Here is a 27,303-nt window from a genome sequence, read left to right as displayed (position 1 = left end):
TGATCATGTGTTCTGGCCCCAGGTCTATGGAAACCTTCTGACCTTGAGGTCAAGACATACATGGAATCTGACTTTCTGAGCTGCACATCACACTTTTCAGAACAAGATCTCTTGGATTTTGTCGGGGGACAGTGTGCCAGAGGGTAGGTGGGTGAGGCTGTGGTTCCACTGGACGAGCCGCTGTACCTGCCACGGTCACACAGAGGAACAGAGAAGAGACAGTGGAGAGAGTGCCATCAAAAACAAGAGTTAGTGGCCAGTGATCCTGGAGGCTACTACAGCCCCGTCCCAAAGATGGGGAGCCTCTGGTTCCCAGCCAGAATTCACCCTTCAAAAACCCACATCAGCAAAGTGCTTCTTTAAGTGACATGACAAGTCCCCTCCTTCGGCATGACCAGCCCCAAACCTGGAGGCCTCAGGTGGGCCCCACTGCCCTCCCTGGGATGCGGATGGCACGGGGAAGAGAAGGGGGGCAGCTGACACACAGGTGCACGGCGGAGTCTCACAACCCAGGACAAACACAGCCACAGGCAGCAGAATGGCAGAGGCCACAGGGTGGCAGCCGGAGCCAGATGCCAAGGGGAGGTACAAAGTGCTGGGACATAGGGCTGGGGGCTGAGCCCTACGGGATCTGAAAGACATTCAGCTTGCTGGTGTTCTTGAGCGTCTGGCGCCGGTTGCAGAACCAGACCCGCACGACCTCCCGGTCATAGTTGAGCTCCTTTGCAATCTCGGTGATCTCCTGGCCTGTGGGCAGCGGGTTCTTCTCGAAGTAGGCATTGAGGGCCTCTATGGCCTGGGGGGTGAAGGAGGTGCGGCGCTTACGTTTCTTGGAGGGCTCGCCTCCCACAAACTCCATCAGGTTCTGCTGGCCTTCCTGGTTCCGGAGTTCAGCTTCATGCAGCCACTTTTCTAGCACCGGCTTCAGCTTCTGGGCACTCTTGGGTGTGATGTCCAGCTTCTCAAACCTGTGGGTGACCCAGGCCCAGGAAGGGACAGTGACAGTGCCTTACTCCCCACCCCGGGCGTGAGTGCTGGCCTCAGGGGGCTGCTTCTCCTGGGGCTGGTAGACCTGTGCTCCCCTCACAACCCCCACTAAGATCCCCTGGCTCGGCCCAGCCCAGACTCCTCAGATTGTCCTGTCTCCCAGGTCATAACAGGGAGACCATTCCCATGGCCTCAGTTTATAGTGCAATGATAACAGGGCAGCTGCTTTATGAACACCATTCCAAAACTTTCACACCCAAATGGGTGAGGTCCTTTGAGGAATCATGTTGAGAGGCCTCCAAGATGGCAAACAGATGTCCTAAGTGCTGTCTTCCTCCAACTGCAGCGTCACTAAGTCAGAATTCTCTTTCTGGCTGAGCCCAGATGAGACTACAGAATTCCCAACATGACACTGTAGCTTAATAGTCACTCTAGTCTAATATATAGAGTTGGCAAGCAGATGAAACCTTTTGGCCATACCTAAGCCATGTGCTTTTTCGAAAATGCACATGACTTAGGGATGTGCTTTTTATTATATCTTTCTTTCACCATTAAAAAAAATTGAAGTATAATTGGTTTACACTTTACAATCAACTATAATACAGGCACCAGAACCAGTCTGTACACTGCATACAGAAAAGTCAGTTACATCACTTCAGAGTCATGTCTCACAAGAGGGGGAGGTGGAAGCATGATAGAGGTGATCGTGGGTTATAGTCGAGAACCAAGCCAGAACCGAAGTTCCCAGTCTTGTGATTAATTTCATAAGCTGTACTCCTGTCCCTCTAGGATTCCTAACTGGATCAGGATCTTGGATTCCTCCTAAATAGATAATATAAATGCTCAGGACTGGAGGATAAACTTCAGAGGGCCCCAGAAAGACTTTGACTATTCCAGGTGTTCATGTCTAAGTGCCAGATACCTGAGCTCCTGTGAATGCTCTGATCTTGCCCAGGCAGTCTTACTCACCGGCAGATGGCTGACTGGCTGTAGGCTGGGCCTTCTGTTGCAGTCAGAGCCTGACCCACTTGGGTCTGTGTGAGGCCCAGGGATAGCCGCCGGATCTTAAAGTTCTTGGCAAACTCCCGGATCTCTTCTAAGTTGATCCCATCCTCATCCAGACTTGGGGTATGTGGCTCTAGGCCAGAGGAAGGGGGCAGGGGTGAGTGTGTAAGACAGATAATCATCACTGCTTACCCAGCCCATTGGCCTAGCCCTGGTGAGTAGTGAGGGATCAGGACGTTTGACAAAAAGCCTGTGTACCCTTAAGACCCTCATCATTCCTGTCCCCAAGACGAGACGGGAGCAATGAGCCAGGACCAAGGTGCCTGTAGATAGAGGTCTATTTTAAGTTCTTCCAGCTCTAACTGTTGACCCTCCCTGATTCTCCCCAGGCTGGCCCCACGCACACCTGTTAGCTATCCACATTCTTCAAATACTGGTGAGAGACCATAGGAGAGACAGCCAATGATTTGGCTTCTCAGAGAAGCAGCCAGACAGCCGGCTAAGCAGCCTCCACCATGGTCATGCACAGAATCCAGCTCCGTAGAATGAGATTAAGAAAGTCAGTTCCTGGCAACGGGCCTGTGCTCTTCCCTTTTGGACTCTGAAAAGTTTACTAAGGGGAGCATCATCTAATGTGGTCAGGGTACCCGAATAAATGCCTCACCCCTTCCCCATACCCTTCCCTTGGAGCCACTTACTGGACACCAGCTGGCTGACTGTAGGGGTCTCTGAGCAGGTGATTGGGATGGGAGCAGAGGCAGCAGGCTTGGCCGCTGGGGCTGGGCTGGCGATGACCACGGCCGGCTGGGGCATGGCTGGTGTGGGCTGGATGGGCTGCACCTGTGAGAAGAAGAGCCAACAAACCCCCACTGCCCGCCTGCCTGGGTCAGCGGGGTGGGCAGTCCAGAGGCAGGGCAAAAGCAGGCATGGAATCCTTCCTCACCCAGCACACTTTTACCTGTGCCCCATCAAAAGGCTAGATTAGAAGCTATGCATTAGCACCCACCCAGGCAAGGAGATCCAACCAGTCCATCCTAAAGGAGGCTAGTCCTGGGTGTTCATTGGAAGGACTGATGCTAAAACTGAAACTCCAATACTTTGGTCACCTCATGCGAAGAGTTGACTCATTGGAAAATACTCTGATGCTGGAGGGGATTGGGGGCAGGAGGAGAAGGGGACGCCAGAGGATGAGATGGCTGGATGGCATCACCAATTTGCTGCACATGAGTTCGGGTGAACTCTGGGAGTTGGTGATGGACAGGGAGGCCTAGCGTGCTGCGATTCATGGGGTCGTAAAGAGTCAGACACAACTGAGCAACTGAACTGAACTGAACTGAATGATGATGACCTCCAAAATAAGCATAGGTTGTGCCCCACCGAGCCAGGGCCTTGTAGGTGTCTATGACCCAGGCAGGTCAGAGGCTCAGAAAGGTTCAGCATACTTGGTCAAAGTTCCAAGTGTCCGCCCTTGCGATAACTGCTCTCAAGTCTCTGCCCTCAAAGGAGAAGCCTAAACCTGATTCTAGAGCCACCACACCCCAAATATCCATTAATGCATGCGAGCATGTGTGCTAAGTCGCTTCAGTTGTTTCCAAATCTATGCAACCACACACACTGTAGCCCACCAGGCTCTTCTGTCCATGGGACACTCCAGGCAAGAATACTGGAGTGGCCTGCCATGCCCTCCTCCAGGGGATCTTCCCCACCCAGGGACTAAACCAGCATCTCCTGCGTCTCCTGCATTGCAGGCGGATTCTTTACCTCTGAGCCACCGGGAAAACCCCATATCCATTAATATTTAACTGGCATATTAAATATGTAAATGACTTTCGGGACCTCGCTTCATTAAGACACTGTGCAGCCATGAAAAAGAATATCTCTTAATAACTGCCGTGGAAAGACCTCTGAGTCACAGTGCTTAGTGAAAGAAAAAAAAAGTAAGGTGAAAAACAATTTTTATGGAATAATTCCTTTAAAAAAATATGAATTTCCAAGAAAAAAATTCTGGAGTCATATAAAGCAAAGTGTCAACAGAAGTCATCTCTGGAAGTGGAGTTAGAAGGGATTTTTACTTTTTGACATCATACATAATGTTGGAATTTTAATAAACAGCTTATATCATATTTACAATCAGGATAAACTAGATGAAATCAGTATTTGAAGTATGATTTTTTTTAAGCTTCCTGAAAGTGCAGATTTCTCTAGGATGGGCCTTGTTCCCTGAATTCTGCCTCCTGGTAGCTTAAAGTCATTCCCTCGTCATCCCCAGGGCCTTGTTTGGAGCTCCTTGTCTCTGGGTAGAATTCTTTAAGCTGTCTCCTAATAGCTGAGGGCTGAAGAATTGATGCCTTTGAATTGTGGTGCTGGGAGAAGACTCTTGAGAGTCCTCTGGACATCAAGGAGATCAAACCAGTCAATCTTAAAGGAAATTGACCCTGAATATTCACTGGAAGGACTGATGCTGGAGCTGAAGCCCTGATAATTTGGCTCCCTAATGTGAAGAGCCGACTTATTGGAAAAGACTCTGATACTGGGAAAGATTGAGGGCAGAAGGAGAAGGGGGTGACAGAGGATGAGATGGTTGGATGACATCACCGACTCAATGGACATGAGTTTGAGCAAACTCTGGGAGATGGTGAAGGACAGGGAAGCCTGGCGTGCTGCTGTTCATGGGGTCGCAAAGAGTTGGACCCGACTGAGCGACTAGACAACAATAACAAATAGGACTCAAGTCTCAGCACAGTCCAATTCTTGGCTCCACCTGGATAACAAAAGGAATTTTTAAAATACACATCTAACTAGCCACTTTCCTGCTAAAAACTCTCCGGTGACTCCCCGTTACCTAATATTAGTGATAACAATAAAAGCACCATTTTTTACACATTTTACACACATTTCACACACATTTCACTTTGTGCACCAACCTTCCATGTAATGTATCCTTTACCATTCATAACTTAAGTTGGTACTCTCATCATTCTCCTTCTATAGATGCTGCTGCTGCTGCTAAGTCGCTTCAGTCGTGTCTGACTCTTAGCGACCCCATGGACTACAGCCTACCAGGCTCCTCAGCCCATGGGATTTTCCAGGCAAGAACACTGGAGTGGGTTCCCATTTCCTTCTCCAATGCATGAAAGGAAAAGTGAAAGTGAAGTCTCTCAGTCGTGACCCCATGGACTGCAGCCTACCAGGCTCCTCCGTTCATGGGATTTTCCAGGAGAGAGTACTGAAGTGGGGTGCCATTGCCTTCTCCTTCTATAGATGAGGCTAAGGTTATTCAATGAAGCTGGGAAGCAGCATATCCATTTGAGAACCACAAGCCTCAACATCACCTAGGAACTTGTTAGAGATGTGAATCCTTCAACCCCACTCCAGACCTACTGTATGAGACTCAAGGTGGGGCCTGGAAATCTGCATCTTAGCACACCCTCCAGGTGGTTCTTTGGCACACTCAAGTTTGAGAACCCCTGCTCTGGCACACTGTACTTCCTGCAGTTCTGTGGAAGTAGAACAATCTCCCATCCAATCCATCCCTTTAGATTAGTTCAATGTCGTACTCTGTGAGGGCTTGTCAAACTCCTCAGTCAGCAGACTGGGTTCCTAAAGCACCTTATCCTGCCCCTATCAGAGCCTTTGCCACACTGACTTTAATTGTCTCTGATGCTGGGCTACCTAAGGCAAGGAAGGGCATCTTATTCATCTCTGTATCTTCAGCACTGGAATATAGCAGGCACTCAAAAACCGCTCCTAGAATGAACACGTGAGTGAATAATCGATGCCACAGTGCAGAGTGGAGGAGGGGTGGAGGGATGAAGGGGTGAAGAAGAGGAGGGTGCAGAATGAACCTCCCAGGGCCTTTCCAGCAATTTGTTCACCCTGGAGTTGACTGAGCCCAATTAACTTTTTTTTTTTTGGCCTCACTCTGCAGCATGTGGGATCTTAGTTCTCCTACCAAGGATCGAACCTGCGTCCCCTGCATTGGAAGTACAGAGTCTTAAGCACTGAACCACCAGGGAAGCCCCAAGGCCCAGTTCACTTTGACCACCCTTCTCTGGCCTTCTCAGAGTGGCACTGGCCTCTGAGGGCACATATACACATGTTTGGTGTGTGGGGGTAAGGGGCGGGGTGGTGGTGGTGTTTTTCTGGGCAGAGCACGTGTGAACCAAAGGGACCTTCTACCTTCAGCCTCCCTCCACTTTGGGGAGGTGTCCTGCTTTCCCAGGGGCTTTGGAAAATAATGTTGTCTTGCCCAGCCTCTGGAGGGAGGCCGCTCATGCCTGACAACACTGCCTGCCACCCTCCCCCAACCCAGCCCTTGTACCTCACTCTTAGCAGGGGACTCAGGAGTGCTTGGCTTCCGGACAGCCACAGGAGGAGGCAGGGGGCTGCTGGCCAGGGTCGCGATCACCTGGCCCTGGGCGTTCAACAACAGCTGGGGGGTCACAGCCTGGACCTGCAGGCTTTGGGCTGGTGCTGGGGCCGCCACGCTAGCCGAGTTCACTACCCACGGAAGTGTTCCAATAACCTGGGAGGAAACACAGGGACCCCACGTGTGAGGGCAGCGTCCAGCTCCACCCTCAACCCCCACACTGGCAGGAAGGGACTTAGACAAGTCACCTAACCCTTCTGGGCCTCAGTGTCCTCTCAGTAAAGTGAAGGATTCGCACTCTAGGGGCTGCTTCTCTATCCTCTCTCCAGAGCCGTGAGGGAGCACGAGTAGGCCTGCATGTGAAGCCCTGCTCTGCCACCCTTTAACTAGCTTAATTTCTCCGAACCTCAGCCTTCTCTCCTGGAAAATGGGAACAAAAATCTCCACCCAACAGGCTGTACTCAGAATTAAGTGGGATAATGTATGAGAAAGTACGTAGCACAGAACCTGGCCACAAAGCGAGGGCTCCCTAAATGAAAACCCCCCACTGGAGTGAGCACCGGCAGGGTTGGGGTGGGGGCAATGCCCCCGCCTGGCCTCAGTGTCGGCAGAGAGCTGTCACACAGGCAATAATGAACAGCAGCTTCTCACCCTGGTTGAGTTTCTATGACCCAGTCCTGCCCCTCCCCCACAGCCAGCATCTCCACGATCCCCACCCCTCCACCTGGCTTTGACCACTTGCCTGACCCTGAGCGTTGGTGAGAATCTGACTGCTGATCCCCGGCATGCTGGGAATGGCGTTGGCAATGACTGGAGCTGTGGTGAGGGAGCCCAGGATCTGGGTCTGTCCCCCGAGGGAGGCAGCACTGATCTGTGGGTGGAGGAAGAGCCTTGCTCAGAGGCAACGGGGCAAGAAAGAGCCCAAGGCAGAAGGAAGAGGGCTGAGGGTATTGGGGCAGGGGTGGGGGGTAACCGATGCTGGGCAGATGTGAGTGTGGGCTGCAAGCCCAAGTCCACCAACTGAATGGTATCCAGGGCCAGGGGCTGCAGAAGGTGAGCAGGGAAGGACGGGGCCACAGTCATGGAGGAGTACCTCTGGCTAATCTTTCAGGCCAGCCCGGGGAGAGTAGAAGGGCCAGGCTGGAGAGGCTGATGTGACTCTAGCCACATCTAACTAGAAGCCATCTACTCATGCCTAACAGCTCCACTACCAAGTCAGGAACCACACTGGATAGACACTGGCATGGGGCCGTGAGCCTCTAGCGCCACTTGAGTGACAGCTCAGAAGTTTGCAATCCCCAGACATCATCCCACCCTCCAAGGCTGGTCCATGGTCCAGGTTCTGGAAGGTTGGGCCAGCCCTCTTGGCAGAGGTTGTCTGCTCTTGGCTGGGATGCATGGGCTGGCAGCTGCCTCGGAAGGAGCCCATCTCTGGCGAAGTGTTGGAAAAGAGCCGCATTCAGGGGGCTGGTCCTGCACCTCCATACTCCCCGTGGGAAGGGTCACATTCACCCTTGGCCAGAGATCCAGTCCATCCCCGGTGAGCCTTGGGTGAGGGCAGCAGCTTACGATTCCTGGGCTGAATGCGAAGCCTGCAGGCTGAACGGTGATCTGTGTGGGGGTGTCCACAGACTTGGGGGTGGGGGCAGTGGCAGTGGCAGCAGTGGGCTGTGGTAGAATGGCCGGTGTGGCCTGCAGCAGTGGCTGGGGCTGGAACAGCGTCTGGGGCTGAGCCGGTGGTCGGGGCTGGGCAGGCGAGGAGGCCTGGGCCGGTGGGGCGGCTTGTACAGGCGCCGGGAGAGCGGTGTTCAGCACGGCAGCTGCTACGGAGCAAGGCAGAGACAGAGGCGCTCAAATGCCTAGCCGCAGGCCAGAGCAGCTCCAATCCCAAGGGATCTGGTATAAGAACAAGACGGGGGTCGGGGCACTGGGGTGGGGGCACAGGCTGCTGTGATTCCCTTGATCCTTGCAGGGGTGGCACATGCCAACATCTCTCATCCCCCCTCCCTAGGGCCTGGAGACGTGTAGGTTCAGAACCAGAAGTGGAATCTTCTTGCAGTCCTTCTCAGGAGGCTGGTCACAGGGTGAGGTTTGGCGTAGGGGGAGGGCAGTCCCAGACAGTTGGCTGAAGGAAGACAGGCCTGCCGGGCCAGCGTGGTGTCTTGGCCTAGAGTCCTGAGGTGGTGCAGCAGCTCTGTGGCTGGGGGCCTGGGGCACCAGATCCAGACTCCAGGGCTCTTGCCCTGGGAGGGCCGTGGGTTCAGAGTCCAACATGGCAAACACACGAGCAGGGAAGGTAGTGGAAGGTGGCGGGGGCCTGGTGCAGTCCTGGGGAGAGTTGCCGTTACCTTGGAGACCGGCTAAAGGTGGCTTGAAAATTCCCCCCGTGGGAGAAGCAGCGGTCAGTCCTGGGAGGGCAGCCACGGTTGCGGTAGGAATTGTCCACACGGCCAGCCCCTGTTGACCAGCCACTTGACCTGCAATACTGATGGGGATAAGAAGAGGTTGAGTAACTGCCCCTGCTGGAACCATAACTCCTGTCAGAACTGTGGCTAAGTTTTCCTGAGTCAAGACCTGCAAAAGCAAACAAGATTTCAAAAAAGAAAAGAAAAAATAAAAAATCAACATCAACAGCGCAAACACTGGGTCTTTTAGACCCAGCTGAGCACACACAAAGCATCCTGAGGGAAGAGGGGAAAAGGCTGCATGAGGGCGGGGAAGAGATGAGCCCTAGCTGGAGGCCCATCCCTGAGAAGGGACCTGGACTGGACTATCCCATCTTTGGAGAAGCAGCCCACATCAGGGTCAGGGCCCAGCCCTGCCCAAGGATCAGAAAGGGTCACAGGTCTCTCCCGCCATGGTCGGCTGCCTCCCAAGCCTTCCCTGGGTCTTTGCTCACAGGACCAGTGCTTTGTGACCAGGAGCAGGGGCAGGGGCTGGTGGAACTGAGTCGTCCAGGCCCACAGAGGCCTCTGGGAAGCTATGATAGAGGACACTCCTGATGGACACCTTGGATATCTGTGTGTGCAGTGAAAGATATCACAGGGTGCTAAGTCTGCCTGGAGGCCCCTGGAGCAGCTTCTTGCTGTGCTGGGGCTGCCCTCTGCTCTAAATGAGGAGCCATTAACTCTTCCAGGCACCCCCTAGAGGGGCTGACAAGGGTATTCACTCATTCAATCATTAGATGACTTGAAGAGTTACTGTAATCTATTAATCCTTGCTGGACCTGAGGGGATTACCTGACAAATGTAGATTTACTTTCCCCAGGGAGCCTGATCTGGGCTCGGGGAAAAGCCAGGGGTCCCTAGTAGGAGATTCCCTCCCTCAAGCCACAGCCCCTTCCCTGTCCTGCCTCATGAAGGAGGCAGGCCAGACCCCCAGACCCCATGGCCAGCCCATGTTGGCTATCCCATGCCTTGCTCTTGCCTACTGCCCTCTGTCTAGCTCCCTGGGGTGGTCCTTACCTGGGGGGCAGCTTGTACAGCCAGCGGCGTCAGGGTCTGTGATGCCTGAGGCTGGCATGGAGCTTGGCTGAAGGTGGCAACAGCAGGGGCAGGGCTCGAAGGCATCCCCGGAAGCGACTTCACTTCATGCAGCATTGGGAGAGAGAGGGACAAGGAGTGAACCTGGTGGAGTGGGACAACTCTCAGTGCCACACTGCGTTTCTGCACAACCCAAGGCCGATCTCTGGCTTCCTTGGCCCAAAGAGGGAGTTCCCCCAAAGTTACTGGTAGTGAGCATGGGAGGCCGGAAAGCCCTATGCCAGACTTGGAAGGTATACCACCCTCATCCCACATGTGGATGAAGAAAATGCAGACCCAGGCACAGCTGGGTATCAGCCTGTCATCTCCTGGCTTGGCAGGATGCTAGGACCTATCACATAACCAGCAGTAGAAATGAACATGTGTCAGGGAGAGAAGGCGCCAGAATCAATGGGATTGATTGGCGCATCCAGCAACTGGATCAATGGTCACTCTGCCTCCAGGCTACTTTGGGGATGCAGTGCTGGCTTAGGGAAGGGGCAGGATTTCTGCAGGGTGAAGCCTAGGAAGTGACATGTCATGGCCACACTCTGGATCCCAGGGCTCTCCAGGCCAGATAACTTCTCTCTGGCATTCCCTGAGGTCTGAAGTCTGATGAGCAGCTTTTAGGAGGTTCTAAAGGAGCTTCCCTGGAGAAGGCAATGGCACCCCACTCCAGTACTCTTGCCTGGAAAATCCCATGGATCCAGGAGCCTGGTGGGCTTCAGTCCATGGGGGTCTCGAAGAGTCGGACACGACTGAGCGACTTCACTTTCACTTTTCACTCTCATGCATTGGAGAAGGCAATGGCACCCCACTCCAGTGTTCTTGCCTGGAGAATCCTAGGGACGGGGGAGCCTGCTGGGCTGCAGTCCATGAGGGTCGCACAGAGTCAGACACAACTGAAGCAACTTAGCAGCAGCAGCAGCAGCAAAGGAGCTTCTCATGAATTGTAGCTTTTCAAACAAGTGAGAGCTTCCTCTCACTATGTGGAGTTAGTTAGGTAAGGACCCCTAGCAGAAAAATTCTTCAAAGTCACATAATAATATGGAGAAGGGTTATTTAATACATAGTGAGACATTACAGGGAGTCCAGGTGTTGGGTGTTAGACCAGATGAGTGACTTCTTAATGCTGGCTGGGCATAGGTTTCCAGACCCTGTTCTAGGCCAACTGAGTCAGAATGTCCAGGAGTGGAGGCCGGCAACCTCACATCTCTCTCTCTTTCTTCTAAGCTCCCTTGTGATACACAGGGACAAAATGAGAACCACTGAACTAGAGAACCTTCCAAGCCTGCATTCCCAGCTCTTGTTTTAATCTGGAAAGGCACCAACCTAAGCCAGGACTATTCACAGTATACAATTTAAAAATCCATATTGCTTCAAGGATGAAAGAGACAAGCAACCACAAAAACCATATAAAATACCAAAGAAAACCAAATGGCAGATTTATGTCCACTGTGAAGGGGAAATATATTTCTAACTGTTGAAAAAAAAATCAGAGAAGATAAGGATAATCTGAACCTCTGAGAATTCAAAAAATATTTCACTTGACAAAGTGTCATGAAACCGGGACTTCCCTGGTGGTCCAGTGGTTAAGAGTCTGCCTTGCAATGCAGAGGATGTGGGTTCAATCCCTGGTTGGGAAACTAAGATTCCAAGTGTTGTGGAGCAACTAAGGCCAGGCACTGCAATTACTGAACCCGTGTGTCATAACTAGAGAGTCCATGCGTCACAGTGAAGGACAACGAAGATCCAATGTCCTGCAACTGAGACCCAACACAACCAGATAAATAAATAAAAACAAGCAACAATACCAGCGATTGTTTATTTTTTTTAAGTGTGATGAAACCTTTAAAGGAAACTGAGGAAATGGAAATGTAACAAGCGTGAGTGATGAAAGCTTACCATCTGAAGAAATAAGTCATTTCATTAGGATATGTTTCCAGAGTGGGACTATGGGGCCTAGGATTCACCTACATTTAGGTTTTTTTGTTTTTGCTTCCTGCTAGACTGCTTTTCCACCTGGAAAATCCCATGGATGGAGGAGCCAGTGGGCTGCAGTCCATGGGGTCACTAAGAGCTGGACACGACTGAGCGACTTCCCTTTTACTTTTCACTTTCATGCATTGGAGAAGGAAATGGCAACCCACTCCAGTGTTCTTGCCTGGAGAATCCCGGGGACGGGGCAGCCTGGTGGGCTGCCGTCTCTGGGGTCGCAGAGTCGGACACGACTGAAGTGACTTAGCAGCAACAGCAGACTGCTTTTCAGGAAGAATGAACCCATTTGCGGAACCATCAACAATGTACCTGTTTCTCCACAGCACCACCCAGTTTAGATTTTATCACAATTTCTTTTTCTGGCTTCCGAGGTATAGATGGTACCTCTTGGCCGACTACTTTTCCTCTCATTGATAGCAAGGTTTTGTGTGTTTTTCCATGTAATGATTTCCTACTGTGTAAACAATTCATTTCTCTTCAAAAGGAATTTTAGTGGACTACACCTCAAAGAAAAAGAGGGTTAAAGCAGCTGTTTATGACAATGAAAAAACCAGGGAGTTTGATAATAGCCAGAGCCAAAATCAGTGAGTGAATCTGTTAGTAAAGGATACAGAATATGAAATAATATGGTGGTAGGTGTCATACTACTTAGCCTGCCCTCAGGGGCCACATCTATAAAAATATGTGTGTGTGACAAAGTCTGGGTAACAGAGTAGCACAAATCACTAGATTCTTTTTTCATCTGGAAAAAGTTTCCTATTACTTAGTTTTAAGAGGAAACCCTTCTCAATATTTCATATGCAGAAACGTTCTAACAAAGCTATATTTTAAGCTGACAACTTCTTAGGAATTACTACCAACATTCCTCCCCTACCTGCTTGACCATGACTAAAATTCCTTTACAAATAAGACTTTAATGAAAGGCTTAATTAGATAAACTTCTGAAAGAAGATGCACACTACCATGAACACTCATGCTAAGATGTAAATTACTGGTTTTGGATCCATTTCTGAGAGTAAGTTTTGGGTAAGGAATAGAATTAAGGCGCTAGAGGAAGTGAGATACGGAAGATGGATAAAAGGGTAAAAAAGAAAGGGAAGCACTGTAGGGGGGGCTTCCCTGGTGGTTCAGTGGTAAAGAATCTACCTGTAGTGCAGGAGCCACAGGAGACCCCATGTTCAATCCATGGGTCAGGAAGATCCCCTGGAGGAGGGCATGGCAACCCACTCCAGTATGCTTGCCTGGAGAACCCCATGGACAGAGGAGCCTGGTGGGCTACAGTCCATGGGGTCACAAAGAGTTGGACATGACTAAAGCAACTTCACACACACACACACATACACACACACACACACGAACTGTGGACAAAGCTGGAAAATCTCCCAGATTTCCTGAAAAGGGGCTCCATCCCCACAATGGAAAGGAATGGAAAGGCTGGCCAAGATGGAGAATCCTTGTTTTTCCTGCCTGCTCACCAGGACACTGGCCCAGGACACTTCCTCAGCAAGGAAGCAGAACATTGCCAGGCTAGGGAAAATGGTCATGTGTCTTGTCATTCCTTTACTCAAAAGGAGAAAAAATAAAATACCAGGCTCCCAGATGGATCTATATACTGATTTGCAAGTACAGCAAGGGAGGTGAGATCCCGAAGTGTTCTCACCTGTTTTCTATTCTCTTTGCTCTCTTCATGTCTCTTCCTCTTGCCGCCCCCCCCCCCCGCCCCCACCTCCCCCAACCAGATCACCAATCTAGGGAAGCAGTGAAGTTCAGCAGAAGGCAAGGCGAGATGAACCATGGCTTTCTGGGGGAACTGGCAAAGGAGGCCCCAGGCTTTCTGCAAAAAGAGATGTCTATTCTGCAAGGTGTTAATGAGGAAAGTCAATGAAAGGGTACCCTGTGCCCAGAAAGCAGTGCCTACAACCAGTGCCAGCTTTTAGAACAGCCTGGCTATCTCACAGCTGTACTGTAGAGTCATTCGGGGAGACACTGTGAGTCAATCAGCCACATCCATTCCCCATGCAGGAGAATCAAACTCATGCCCTAAAGTCACCTTTGGAGATAAACAGCCCAGATAAGCCCACCAGGCTAGATGTGTGTCAGTGTAGCCAGGAGTGAGAAGCTGTGATTCTACAAGGCCCTCCCTAACACACATTCTTAGCCCAGTGTGGGTAAGATGCCGTTCCATCTCCAGCTCCTGGCACCTCCCACCTCTACCATAAAAGGTACTGATTTGCAAGGGCTGGTAGTACCCTAAAGGTTAAGTCCTCTCTGCCTTGAGCCTGAGGGTCTGGTTTAGACCCGGGAGCCCTCTCGGAGGTTAATTCAATCCCCTTGATGTGCATGTACAGTTAAAAGGTAAATTCTGAACAAAAGATACAAAGAGATCAAAAAACCCACCCGCCACTTTTGAAGAGCTTAGAGCAAAAGCAGAGGACTGTGCATGCCCCCTGCACACGCCACCTAAGGGATGGGCAAAATACCTAGGCCACCCCTTCAGCCTGACCCCTGGACACATCCCTACCTTCACCCCATGTAAGGAATAAGCTGGTCCTCCCTCAGGGAGCGAGCAAGCAAGGGAACCTGTTGCTTGTTCTCGCTTCCCTCTGCTGCAGCAGGGGCCCCAGGAAAGCCTTGTCTGAAAATAAAGAAAATGCAATCCCCTCAGCTGAGTCCCACCACTCTCCTCCCACCTCACCCTGACCCGTCCCAGTTTAGGTCTATAAATAACTGAAAATGGTCCTTCATTCCAGGGATTGAGGAGTGGTCTAGGAGCTGAACAGCAGCACAGGCTGTGACCAGAGGCCTGCCCAGTGGACAGGAAGACAACACACCCCTAAAGACACCTAGCCCCCTGGGATTCATGCTGGCTCCCCAGGGGGAACACGGGAAGGGACTCAGGTGGGAGCAGTGGCCTCGTACCAGTTGCCTCCACGGAGGAGTCTGGGTTGTCTGGGCCAGCTTCACCAGCAGCTTCACCAACTTCAGCAGGGCCTCCACTCTGGGAGCCCTCGGTGGCCACAGCCTCCAGCGCTTTGCCCTCCTCCTCAGCAGGGATCTGAGCATCCACTCCAACCTCCAGAACTCGGATGGTCTCATGGCCTGACATCACGATGACCTGTGAACACATGAGAGGGACACTGCTAGGGGAAGAGGCTGATACAGCCTCCGGGGAGCTAAAGCTCTAGGTGTGACTGAGGCAGAGAGGAGAGAGTATCTCAGATTGCAGACTTCCTGTCCCGAGGACTGTGTGCTCTGTGAGAATTCCCGGAGCCTGGAGCTCTCTGATTCCAGGGAAGGAAGTGCTAGGAGAGAGCAGGCCCTGGTGACAGGGGGAAGGGTCTAACACAAGCTAGAAAAAGTCCCACTGAGTGAAACCACTTGAAGACATTTCTATTTGCTTCCTCTCTTGCTCTCAGTTCAGGGACTGGTAAATGGCCTCACCCACAGCCTTGCCAGGATGTCTTCTTGGCTGCTAGGATACTGGAGTGTGGTTACGATGACCCCAAACACAGGACCCACAGCTTCAGCTGGGACAAGACAGGAAGCCCTCTGCATGTCCCTCTAAACATTACAGGAGTGGAAAATGAATGCTCCAGGATGCTGAGGAACTTTTGAAGTTCATGGTTCCTTAATGTCTAAAACCCTGAGGTTAGAGGCCATGATTTCCTTGCAAGCTAACTTCTTGAAGCAAGGGTCAGGAATTCTGAAGGCACGGCCTCTCGCTGGCCCTCCTGAACTGGAGCTTTGTACCCTGTAGACCTGCAGCTCCAGCATGCCATCTGGTGTGTGCATGCTCTAACCTTGCACCTCCTCGAGGGGAGCCCCCATGCCCAGCGATGCGGGTGGCCCCTGGGCCTCCTTGGAACATTGGGTCTTCCTTCCTGCTCAGACAGCCAGCACTTAGTGCTTAACCTCCAGCACTGACATGCTTCCACTTGGGTCTTTCAAGAATCAGGGACACCCTATGCATGAAAAAGCTCTGTATCAGGCCTTCCCTGCAATTGTCCTGGGGCCAAAGCCACTGCCACAACACGCTCCTTGGGACTGAAAACTGGATCCAGCCAGAGACTCTGCTGGACAAAAGCAACTATGTGACCCATCAGGGGAGTATGAGTGAAATAACCTTCCCAAGCAGTTTCCTTTCTGACTCAAACCTGACTATGAGAACCTTTACTCCAATTACATTTTAAGAGATGTTCATCTTTTTTCCTCCTTTTAAAAATACATTAAAAATACATAAGGGAATTCCCTGGTAGTCCAGTTGTTAGGACTTGGTACTCTCACTGCCAGGGACCTGGGTTCGATTCCTGGTTGGGAGATTAAGATCCTGCAAGCTACAGGCATGGCCAATTAAAAAAAATTTTTACATAAGTTATTAAAGGTCATTGAAGTAAAAATTAGAAAATGATATATAACCAAGAAAAATAAATAAGTTCCCAGATATCCAAATCTTTCCCCATATTAACTTATACATATTTCTACTTTTTAAAGTCACAACTAAAGTCCCCAAACCCAGCCCCTGAAAAATCCTAGCTGGCAACCACATCTGGATGGGTCAAGAGACCATGAACGTTGGTAAGAAACAGACAACAAGGGGCTTTATATGGAGTGTTCCTCCTTGCCCACACCCCTCAGTCCATCCCCCTCCCCCTTCCCCACCCCCACCTCTTCCTGCTCCAAAAGATACCTGCTCATTGACAGTCAGAGATGAGTCTGGCCCGGCTCCAGGATCCATGGTGACTTGTCAGGGTGGGGTGGGGGCTGGCCCACACCTACACATTCTGCAGGGTGAGATGAGATGGGAAAAGCAAAGGCTGATGTGACAATGTAAGACAATTTCCATATCATCTCAGAAAGTCAGAAGTAGAATGGTAGGAAGAGAGAGAAGCTAAGGGCTCTCAGGCATGTGTAGAAGTGAAGGGAACAGGATTCTAAGGATTTTAAAATTAAAATGTCTGACTTCCTGCAGCACCCTAGGACAACCTACACTCAGGCGGAGCCAGGGTAACAGGAGGAATGGGGGCGGTGGGGGGGGCAGACGTCTGTCCCTGGGAGTTCCCCAGTCCAATGGGAAAGAGCAGACCCAGCAGAACCCAAAGTGACTTTGACCCAGATACTCAGAACCAGACACAAGTAAGGAGCCCTCTGGGTATCAGAACAATTCTCAGGGGAGGGGTCTGAGCAGACTTCCCCCGGAAAAGATGGCAAAGATAGGAATAAATGGAAACAGTTGTCTCAGACTTTAATGCGCCTGGAACACATTAAAACTGCAGACCGCCCCCCCACCCCGATTTTCCCAGACCAAGCATCTCCAGGGAGTCTGATTCAGTAGGTGGGTCCCTCAGGGGTTTCTGTGGCAGTGGCCCAAGAACCACGCTGGCCTTTAGCATGGGAGGCAGGACAACATACCAGATGGTGGAGCGGCTGCCACAGGCAGTGAGGAGTGAGAAGACCTTACGAGAACAGACGGTCTGGCTGGAGCCACTAACCACAGTCACAAGAAATAAAGGAAATAGCTAGGACAACGAGTTTTAGACACAGAAATAGGGAAGAAGCAACCAACACTTTTATTCTGAGTGCCCACTGTGCTAAGCATTCTATGGAACACTAATTCACGTACTACTCAGGCCAGCTGGGGTATGGGAACATCAGCATCACCGTGTCATAGGTGAGGACACGCAGCTCGGAGAAGGGTTCTAGACTCCTCACCTTTCTCTTCCTCCTCCTTTTCTACCTCTGGGTTTGTTTCATGGGCCTTCCTTTTGTGGTTGTCATTTGAGTAATTGAGGTACAATTCACATGACATCAGATTAAATGTACAACTCGATGGAATTCAGTACACTTATAGTACATTTACAGTGTTCTGCAACCATCAACACTCTTTAGCTCCAGAGCATTTTCATCCTCCAAAAGGAAATTCCATGCCCATTAGCTGTTACTCCCTTTTCTTGCCCTTGGCAACCATGAATCTGCTTCCTCTCTTTGGATTTGCCTGTTCTCAATATTTCATATGGGCTTTCCTGATGACTCAGATGGTAGAGAATCTGCCTACAATGCAGAGACCTGGGTTCACTTCCTGGGTTGGGAAGGTTCCCTGGAGAAGGGAATGGCTACCCACTCCAGTATTCTTCCCTGGAGAATTCTATGGACAGAGGAGCCTAGTGGGCTACAGTCCATAGTCATAATGACTCGGACACACCTGAGAGACTAACACTAATATTTCATATATTAATAAATGGAATTATTTGATATGGGGTCTTTTTGTGTCTGGCTTCCTTTACTTTGCAGAATATTTTCAAGGTTTATCTGTAGCATGTATCGGCGCTTCATTTTTTTACACAGCTGGATAAAATTTCATCGTATAGACTCTTTCACTCTCCAGGGAAGGCAGAGGCACAGGTAAACCAAGACTTTGTTTCCAAGATGGAAAGTCCATCAGACTCAGCTGTGACTTCACCCAGCACTCTGCAGGTCTATGCCAATCCACCACCTCCCCATACGAATAGTTCAAGAACACAACCTATGAGCGCAACACTTAAAGAGCAATTAAGGAAAACAAGATCTTCATTTAATTCTCATAAATAAATGGAGTGGTGAAGCATCTCAAAGTCGAGAATGAAAAAAACTATCAGATCTTTTCAGGGAAGACTGGATCCTTGGCAAAAGAAAAACTGTTTGGAATTTCAATAAAAATTTAAACACACAGTGAGTTAGAAGAAAGTTGATATTTGAAAAATACTTTAATGAATATTGATGCAGGAGTTCCCTGGTGATCCAGTGATTAAGACTCTGCACTTCCAGTCTGGGGTGGCAGGGGGAGACAGGTGCAGGTTGGATCCCTGGTCAAGGAACTAAGATCCCACATGCCACATGGCGCGACCAAAAACAAACAGAAGTGTTGCATATGAATCTAAATCACTGGATACTGGGTTATGCATGGTCCTCCAAAATGATTTTGTGAATGAGAACATTTCCAAACAAGGATTAAATGAAGAAAAAGCCAAATCCGCCAAATGGGTGAAGGAGATTCCAGAGAACTTCAGAGGGTAAAACTAGTCAAAATGTATCACTCAAAGAACGACCTGTCCCAGCTACAATTGTTAATAAGGAAGCAAAGACACTGTGCCTAGATGTTGCTCTGTGAGGGGCAATCAACTAAGTCCCCAAAGGACAAGAAACTGAATCTCACCCAGTTGATAGATCACTGTGGGTGAGATGATAAATTGCTCCAGTGTAACAGAAATGAAGATGAAGTCATAAGAGTTTCATTCATAATTCTTTCTCCAGAGAATCTCTGAGAATGACGACATAATAAAAAAGATACTCGCACATTTTAAAGAGAAGGTATAAGCCACTAGAGCTTAGAGAATGGTGTCCTGATGAACACCAATTTATGAAGCTTGTTATTATCCAAATATAAACCAAGTTCTAAAATAAGGTTTCAGTATTTTGGAGAAATCTGCCCAAGAAAACATTTAAATAAATATATGAAAAATTTAAATAGCGATTAAAAAATAATTTGGACAATTTTGGAAGTCAGTTTTAATACAGTGTTCTGTTTACTGTGGTAAAAAAAAAAAAGTTTTACTGTCAATGTTAAAAAACAGTCCAACCTTATAAATGTCTAAACTTAAATGGGTCTAAAAATGCCGGCCTCTCTGATTTTATGACTCTTGTTTCCATCCACTTATCACATATTTCCATCTGGATAGTCTAGCACATAATTAAACTCATATGTCAAAAAAAAAATCCCACGGTATGGATATGCCATATTTTGTTTATTCAATCATCCGCTGATGGATATTTTGGTTGTTTCTACCTTTCTGCTACTGCGAATGGTGTATCTATGAATCTTTGTATACGAGTTTCTACTGGAACACCTGTTTTCAATTTGGGGGTATATACCTAGGAGTGCAACTGCTGGCTGACCCCAGGGGTTTTAGGGGTTTCACTCCAGTGACTCTAGTAAATAGCACATCTGGATGGCCTGCCTCCTTTGAGCTCATGATATCATGCAGTGTCCACAGCCTGAAAGCAATGAAGAGAGACGATCACCTGTCAGTTTTGAGAGAAGGGGCTCCTGTGACTACCCCAGAAGTAGAACCCCGGTGCAATCATAGATCACAGCAGAGCTGCTTTGGTTAAAGCTGGGACAGGAGCCAGTGCCCAGCCACAGCATGCCCCTTTGCCTTCTTTCTTCAGTGAGTTGAGTTTGAAAAATACCTGAATCAAACCTGGCAAGGCTAACAGATGGCTCACTTGTCCCTGGCTTTCCTGTGCTAGCATCTAAAAACACAGGCAGCCTCGGAGGGAAGATAAACAGCAGGTCCTGAGGCATTTGTCTCCAACCCAAAAATCCAGAGGTCCAGGACCATCCAGGACTCTCAGTGGCAGAAAAACTGAGTGAGAGGCCCTGGTTCTGTTTATCATTCTCTTTTGGGAACTGGTTTGGGCTTAAGGTAATCTTCCAAGACACCCAGGAGGAGCAATGAAGTCTAAAACAAATCAGAACCCCCTAGAATAGCCTGAGATCCTGTAAGAAGAATCCTGAAATGCTTTGTCCTTTGTTTATTCAACAAATACTTCAGTGGCCACTATGTGCTGGGCATTGGGATACAGTGGGGAAAAAGCATGTTCCCCAGCTTTGTTAAGGAGTCAACAGTCTAATATGGGCATTGAGGAAATAAAAAGGTAACGACAATATAGTATGTTTAAGCGTCATGGTGGATGAATAGAGGGTGGCCGAAGATACACTGAAGGTATAGCTAACGCACTTTTAAATATGGTCCTTTGCCCCTTGTTCCAGGGTGGCATGTGTTTCAGACATAAAATTTGATAGTACATGAAGCATCTTGTGACATGTAGAGGAAAATGGAATTTGTTGTATGAGATTCAGACTTTTAATGCAGACTCATCTCTGTGATTTTAATCACTTTATATATACTTAATGTGGTTGAGGTTTCCAAGAGGTAAAGTACCTCTCACTATAGTCATTTTGAGGGGTGGAGAGTATTCTGCATGGATTAAAGGTATGAATGGAATGAGTTTAACTGGTATTTAATTGCAAGTCACATTTGTTATGGGAAATTACCTTTCAAATTTTTGACATAATCCTCTCACATGAGATTGTTGACATCAGCATCTCCAACTCTACATCACTTCTATATTTAAATTGTGCACCAACTTACCTCCTGCAGGGCTGCCATCTAAAAAGGTCACAAGGACAGGAAGCAGGAAGCAGGAGATTAGTACAGACAGGTAGTTGGAGTTGAGCCAGATCGTCCAGACAAGAATGGTTTCCTGAGGTGGTCTCACCCAGCCTGTCAGCCACCAGTTGAGACCTCACCTGGCAACTTCAGACTCATATAATCCAACTACCTACTGATTGCTTACAAAATCTTATACTTAACATATTCGAAATCAAACTCCTGATTTGCACCCCAAACCAGCTCCACCTGCCTGCAGCCTTCCCCATCTCAGCAAACGGCAGCTTCATCCTTCCACAGATGCTCAGATTGAAAACCTTGCTGTCATCCTTGCCTTTGCTCTTATATTTCCATCTATATTGATTTCTTCAAATCCTGTTGGCTCTCCCTTCCAGTGCACCCAGAATCCCTCCACTTCTTATGACTTCCATCATGGTCCATGTAGTTGTACCTGATGCAAAGGAACACAAGATAACATCCCCTCTTGCATGCAAGCATCATCTGCTCTGTTCTTAAACCATCAATCTTCAGGTGGGTTGCTACAGCTTTCAAGTTTTCATTTGCTTGATGGATTTTCTGTATGTTCTCCCACCCTTCTCCATTTCTGGCCCCAGGACATAGATTTCCCTTCCCATCTGCTGAAAAGTAATCATTATTAATGATTAATAAAATACTATTAATGATTAATAAAAAACTGTTAATCATTATTAATAGTTTGTTGGTCCTGGGATAAATTATAATGGAACAGAAGATTAAGAAAAAGTATGTGTGTATATAACTGAGTCACTTTGCTGTACAGCAGAAATTAATACATTATCAATAAACTATACTTCAATTTAAAAATAAATTTAAAAAATAGTTTATTGGGACCCAGCCCCTTTATGCATAGTACTACACTGAGCACTCTTTGGAGACAGACTTTAGGGTTCACAATGTCAGCTTTGATATTCCCTAGCTGTGGGACTTCGGGCAAATTATTTAACCTCTCTGCCTCAGTTTCCTCATCTGTAAAAATGAGAGCAATACCACCTACTTCATAGGGCTTATTATGAAGACTGAATAAATTGATGCCCATAAAAAGTTTAGACCAACGACTGGCACAGAGTAAGTGCTCAGAAGATGGTAGCTGTTATAAAAATTTACATATTCTCCAGGCAAGAACACTGGAATGGGTGGCCATCCCCTTCTCCAGGGGATCTTCCTGATACGGAAATTGAATCTGGGTCTACTACACTGCAGGCAGATTCTTTACCATCTCAGCCACCAAGGAAGCCCTTACAAATACTATCTCATTTAAATTTAGTACAGCAGTTAGGAACCTAGGTTTGGTAACTGAGGTCTTTATGCCTCAGTTACCATATTTGAAACGGGAATAACTAGGCATTGTAGCAAATTGTGTAAGGGTTCAATAAATATGAACTGTTAACTATTATTCAATTTTGACACCAGCCCCATGAGGCTACAAAGTAAACACACAGGAAAGCTTGACCACCTGTGTGACAAGTGGGCAGATTACTTCCGTTTTTTTCAGGGATAAATAATGAGAGCTTATCTTAGAATTACTGTATAAAGCACAAATAACAATAAGCTATTACAATCCCCATTTTTATTGAAGAGTAAGTTGATGATCAAAGAGAGATAATGGAATAGGCTTAGGAGAAAACCCTAGATTAAATCCCAGCTTGGTCATGAAATAGCTGTGCCATCTTGGGCAAATGACTGAATCTCTTTGAAGTTTAAGTTCCTTACTTTAAAATGCTGATTAAATGGGCAAGCTTCATGGGGTTGTTATAATGGTGATAGGAGATTAGGGCTTCCCTGGTGGCTCAGACAGTGAAGAGTCAGCCAGCAATGCGGGAGACCCAGGTTCAATCCCTGGATCAGGAAGATCCCCTAGAGAAGGGCATGGCAACCCACTCCAGTATTCTTGCCTGGAGAATTCTTTGAACAGAGGAGCCTGGAGAATTCTTTGGACAGAGGAGCCTGGTGGACTGCAGTCCATGGGGTAGCAAAGAGTAGGACACGATTCAGAGACTAACACTTTCACTTTTTTATGAGATCATGCAAGTAAAATGCTTAACATTGTATTCTTACGATGATCCCCATCTTTATTTATAGGAAAATGGAGGTGGAGAGAGGTCAGGTGATTTGCCCAAGGGCACAGTCCATGACCTTCAAACTTCAAGGTCACATCACCTGCCCCAGATTTCTTTTCTGACACCACACTAAGCCTTCATTCAGGAAATGGCAGGAAGGCTGGTGGAGGCTGCTCTGGCCCCCAAGGATCAGGACACACTGGAAAGCGGAAGCTCTCAATTCTGCTCCAGGTTGTTTCAGTGGTTAAGACTCTGAGCTTCCAACACAGGGAGTGTGGGTTCAATCCCTGTTCAGGGAACTAAGATCCCACATGCCTTGTGGTGTGGCCAAGAAATAAAAACAGGCTTCCCTGGTGGCTTAGATGGTAAAGAATCTGATTGCAACGTAGGATTTGATTCCTGGGTCAGGAAGGTCCCCTGGAGAAGGGAATGGCTACCCACTCCAGTATTCTTGCCTGCAGGACTCCATGGACAGAGAAGCCTGGAGGGCTGCAGTCCACGGGGTTACAAAGAGTCAGACATGACTGAGCAACTAACACTTTCACTTTGGGGCTTCCCTGGTGGCTCAGATGGTAAAGAATCTGCCTGCAATGTAGGAGACCCAGATTTGATTCCTGGGTTGGGAAGATCCCCTGGAGAAGGGAATGGCAACCCACTCCATTATTCTTGCTTGAGAACTCCTATGGACAGAGGAGCCTCGTGGGCTACAGTGCATGGGGGTCACAAAGAGTTGGACATGACTGAGCGACTAACATTAATCAATTTACTTCCTCCAACCCCAATTCATGGACAGAGATAAATAATTTGCCAAGCTATTGGTAGACTAGCTAGCCACACACATGGGCCAGAAGGAGAAGAAAGGGCAAAAGACAGGACAGTAGTGAACAAACTTACTTCTTTCCAACCAATCATTGGTAAATTTTAGACAAACATAGTCAAACAGTAAAGACTTGTTTTATAAAGACGCATTTAGATTTGGTTTCTCCTCCTGCACCACCCCCCCCATCCCCTTGTGCTCAAACTTGATTTATCCCAGGCAGGGTGAATAGAGGAGATAAATGTGAAAAATAACAAGAAGTATGTTCCCCTACTAGACTTTAAGGACCAAGAAAGCATATCCACTTACCATCATATCCCAGAGCCTCATAAAATTCCTGGTACACAACAGAGGTTAATGAATACGAGCTGAAAACATAAATTATGATATCAGATCATACTCTTTAGTCTCCTATTTCCTACCTTTTCCTCAAAATACACAGCCTATTTCAAATTTCATGCCCTCATTTTCAATATTAGGGCTACTTAAAAATGATTTCAAAGAAGCAGTATTAAGTTCTTAAGAAACCCAGTCACACTCACCCCTTCCTAATGTGCCAGTTCAGCTCCTCATTCCCAAGTCTTCCTTCATTTGGCCAGTTTCTCCCGAGTCTCATTCTCTCTGTGGCCTCACTGACCCTCATTTTGACACAGAAAGAGCTTGGGGTTTAAAGGCAGAAGACTCAGATTGAGTATCACTTCTGTTTAAGGTAACACCTCCCAGCCTGTTTCCTTATCTGTGAAATGGGGCTAAATTCCAGTGCCCACCTCATGGGCTATTGTTAAATCATTAACATTTATGTAAAGCTTTTGGAACAGGGCCTGGCACACAGCAAACACTATGTAATTGCTTTAAGTTGAAGTAAAGCACTGTTCTTAATTGTAAAGTGTTATAAAAAATGTGTAAGATTACTACTACGACTTTACAGTGAGCAAATCTTGGGGAGAGGGGATATGATCTTGTCCCATGTTCCTTCATAATGCAAAGACTCTTTAGAAAAGCAAATTTCTTCTGAGTCATCTCTTAATTGCTAGGTAGTACTTCCAAGAAGAGAATGACCCATCTCCTTCTCTCTCTCTTACACACACACACACACACAATCACTCTATAATCTTGTTTTTTTCATGTTTATGATCTGCCTGTCTCCATCCCCATCCCACCCATCAAACTGAAATTAAAACTCCAAGACAGGGCAAATTCTGTCTGTATTGTTCAGAGTTGGCACAGAGTGGATATTTTTGTCGCCCTAATGAACAAATAAATGGTCTACAGCAGATATGTAAAGAAATACCAGATCACAGAAATAACACCCTGAGAAGCTAGACTTCAATCAAAACAAAATACATGGAATTATTCCTCAGAAGGCCCTGCTGGTCAACTTGGCTGCCTTGGATTACCAAGAAAAGGGAGGTGGGAAATAACAATTGAAGACCAGCCTTCTACTTTGGGATCAAGGAATTTCAAAGAGCAGATCACAGATCTCCGCCAAGAGCTTCTTTCCACTAGCCCAGGTAGGCTTCACAACCGCGTTTTATTTTCCCCCACAGCCGGCTGCGGAGGCTCTCCAAAATTTGGGGCTTCCAATGACAAATGAGTAGGGGACCTCAACGCGGGAAAGTGCAGGTTGCAAGGCGCCCTGCGGCTCCTTGGCCTTGCCAGGTGAGGATGCCCAGGGAGCACACAGCGGGTCCATTATGATGACTGTTTATTAATAATAATATCGTTATTAAATATTTATGAAGTGCTTGTGCTCGGCTAGACGGTAACCCTCCCACCACTCTCCCACCCTTCCAGCAGCACCAGGCCCCTAACCCCGAGTCCCACCAGTCCTCCCGGTGTATGGTGGTTGGAGACAATTGTGACAGGTGCCTCTGGCCGCCTCATTTGACCTTGACTGCTGGGAACCCAGGCGTCCGGGTTCTCCAGTGGGGCGACAATCCTTTCGCGATCGCCACGGGGGCTGGGTAAAGAACGTCCCCGTGGTCCGTGCCCAACCTGGGCTCCCGGAGCAGAAATGGGGAGGGGCCAGGTCCAAGCTCCCCTCGGGGTCCACCTGGCGGCCGCCCCCTCCTCTCCTCGGTCCCCGTGGGCCGGCAGGAAGGCTAGGGCGCGGCCCCCGGGGTCTCCGGCCTCCGGCGAGCGGCCACACGCCATTCAGCTCCCGGAGCTCCTCGCCGCCCCGGCCCAACATCCCGGCGCCCCGGCCCCGCGGCATTTTTTTTCTCTTTATCATAAATATATAAATTATGCTAATTACGGGCATTGCATATTAACCAAACCCGAAACCTCCCCTGCCCGGCCCCCTCCCCCTCTGTGCAAACCCCTCCCCGCCCCGGACCCCGCTACTTACCGGAGCCCGAGCCCGAGCTGCCTTCGCCTTGGGTGCCCGGCGGCCACCGATTAGAGATTCATCTCACAGCTCGGGCCAGGGGGCCGGGGGCTGGGGCCCGGGGGCCGGGGCAGCCGCCACCCGCAGACAAAGAAGCCAGTGCGGCTTGGCTGGGCTCGGCTCGGCCCGGGAGCCGGTCGGGACCCGCCGCCGCCCCCGGGCCCCCAGCCCGGGCTGGCCAGAGCCGAAAGGGACTCGGCGGGCTGCGCTGGGCGGAGGGGGGACGGCTGGGAAGCGAGAAGGGGAAGCAGGGTGGGTGGGGGGGCGGTCAGGTATATATATATATTTTTTCTTCCTTTCCCCCCTTCCACGGCCCCCACTTTTCCCTCCCCCCCCCCCTCGTTTTTTTTCCCTCCTTCTGCTACTTGGATTTTTTTAGCTGCTGCGTCACGAGCATAATTTATGCAAAGAGCTTTGCCGCATGCTGCACCGCGCGCGCCAGCCGCCGGGGGCGGCGGGCTGGGCGGGCCGGCAGGGAAGGGAGGGGATCTGGGGAACCGAGAACGAGCGATGGTGGGGGCATCCTAGCCCCTTGCCACCCCCGCTCCCAAAGGCCCCACAGGCTAGCTCCCCGGACTGGAGTGGAAAGTCGATGTGGCGGGTCACGCAGCCCCGCTCCGAGGAGCATCCTGAGGTCGTTTCATTTTGGAAGGTGCGAGAGTGGGGAGCACAGAAGTCCAAACTGGGGACCCTATGCCACATTCCCAGCCTAGGGTTGGGGCGGTAACTCCCAGCGGCCGCCCTGTCCTCTCTAGCTTGGTCAGTTGCCCTGCTCAACACTGAAAGTCAAGTTCGTGTCCATTCCCAAGTCCCAGGCCGGGCCCCCACTGTGAGAAAAGGGAGGGAACTCAGCCAGACCAAAACCACCGCCCGACCAACCTCCGGAGCAACTGTGGCCGAGCTCCATCTCACCCG

The 27,303-nt window shown here is 49.2% G+C and overlaps 1 protein-coding gene and 1 pseudogene across 1 annotated transcript; one reads left to right on the top strand and one right to left on the bottom strand.

The window, feature by feature from the left end:
* Positions 1 to 622: 622 nt before the first annotated feature.
* POU6F1 (POU class 6 homeobox 1) lies at positions 623 to 16,615 on the bottom strand. The gene is made up of 10 exons (XM_068972242.1): positions 16,568 to 16,615; positions 14,800 to 14,995; positions 9,826 to 9,947; positions 8,710 to 8,935; positions 7,931 to 8,184; positions 7,104 to 7,232; positions 6,314 to 6,517; positions 2,691 to 2,832; positions 1,957 to 2,125; positions 623 to 968 (listed from the first exon to the last, which is right to left on the bottom strand). Exons 1-10 carry the CDS (start codon positions 16,613 to 16,615, stop codon positions 623 to 625), a joined length of 1,836 nt encoding a protein of 611 aa, XP_068828343.1.
* A 1,658-nt stretch (positions 16,616 to 18,273) lies between these two features.
* On the top strand, positions 18,274 to 19,178 carry LOC138078598 (swi5-dependent recombination DNA repair protein 1 homolog pseudogene; annotated as a pseudogene).
* Positions 19,179 to 27,303: the final 8,125 nt, after the last annotated feature.

The sequence above is a fragment of the Capricornis sumatraensis genome, chromosome 4 (genome assembly GCF_032405125.1).
Source record: "Capricornis sumatraensis isolate serow.1 chromosome 4, serow.2, whole genome shotgun sequence".
Classification (NCBI taxonomy): domain Eukaryota; kingdom Metazoa; phylum Chordata; class Mammalia; order Artiodactyla; family Bovidae; genus Capricornis; species Capricornis sumatraensis.
Note: the sequence above shows the minus strand (reverse complement) of the source record. Positions and strands in the feature narration are given on the sequence as shown.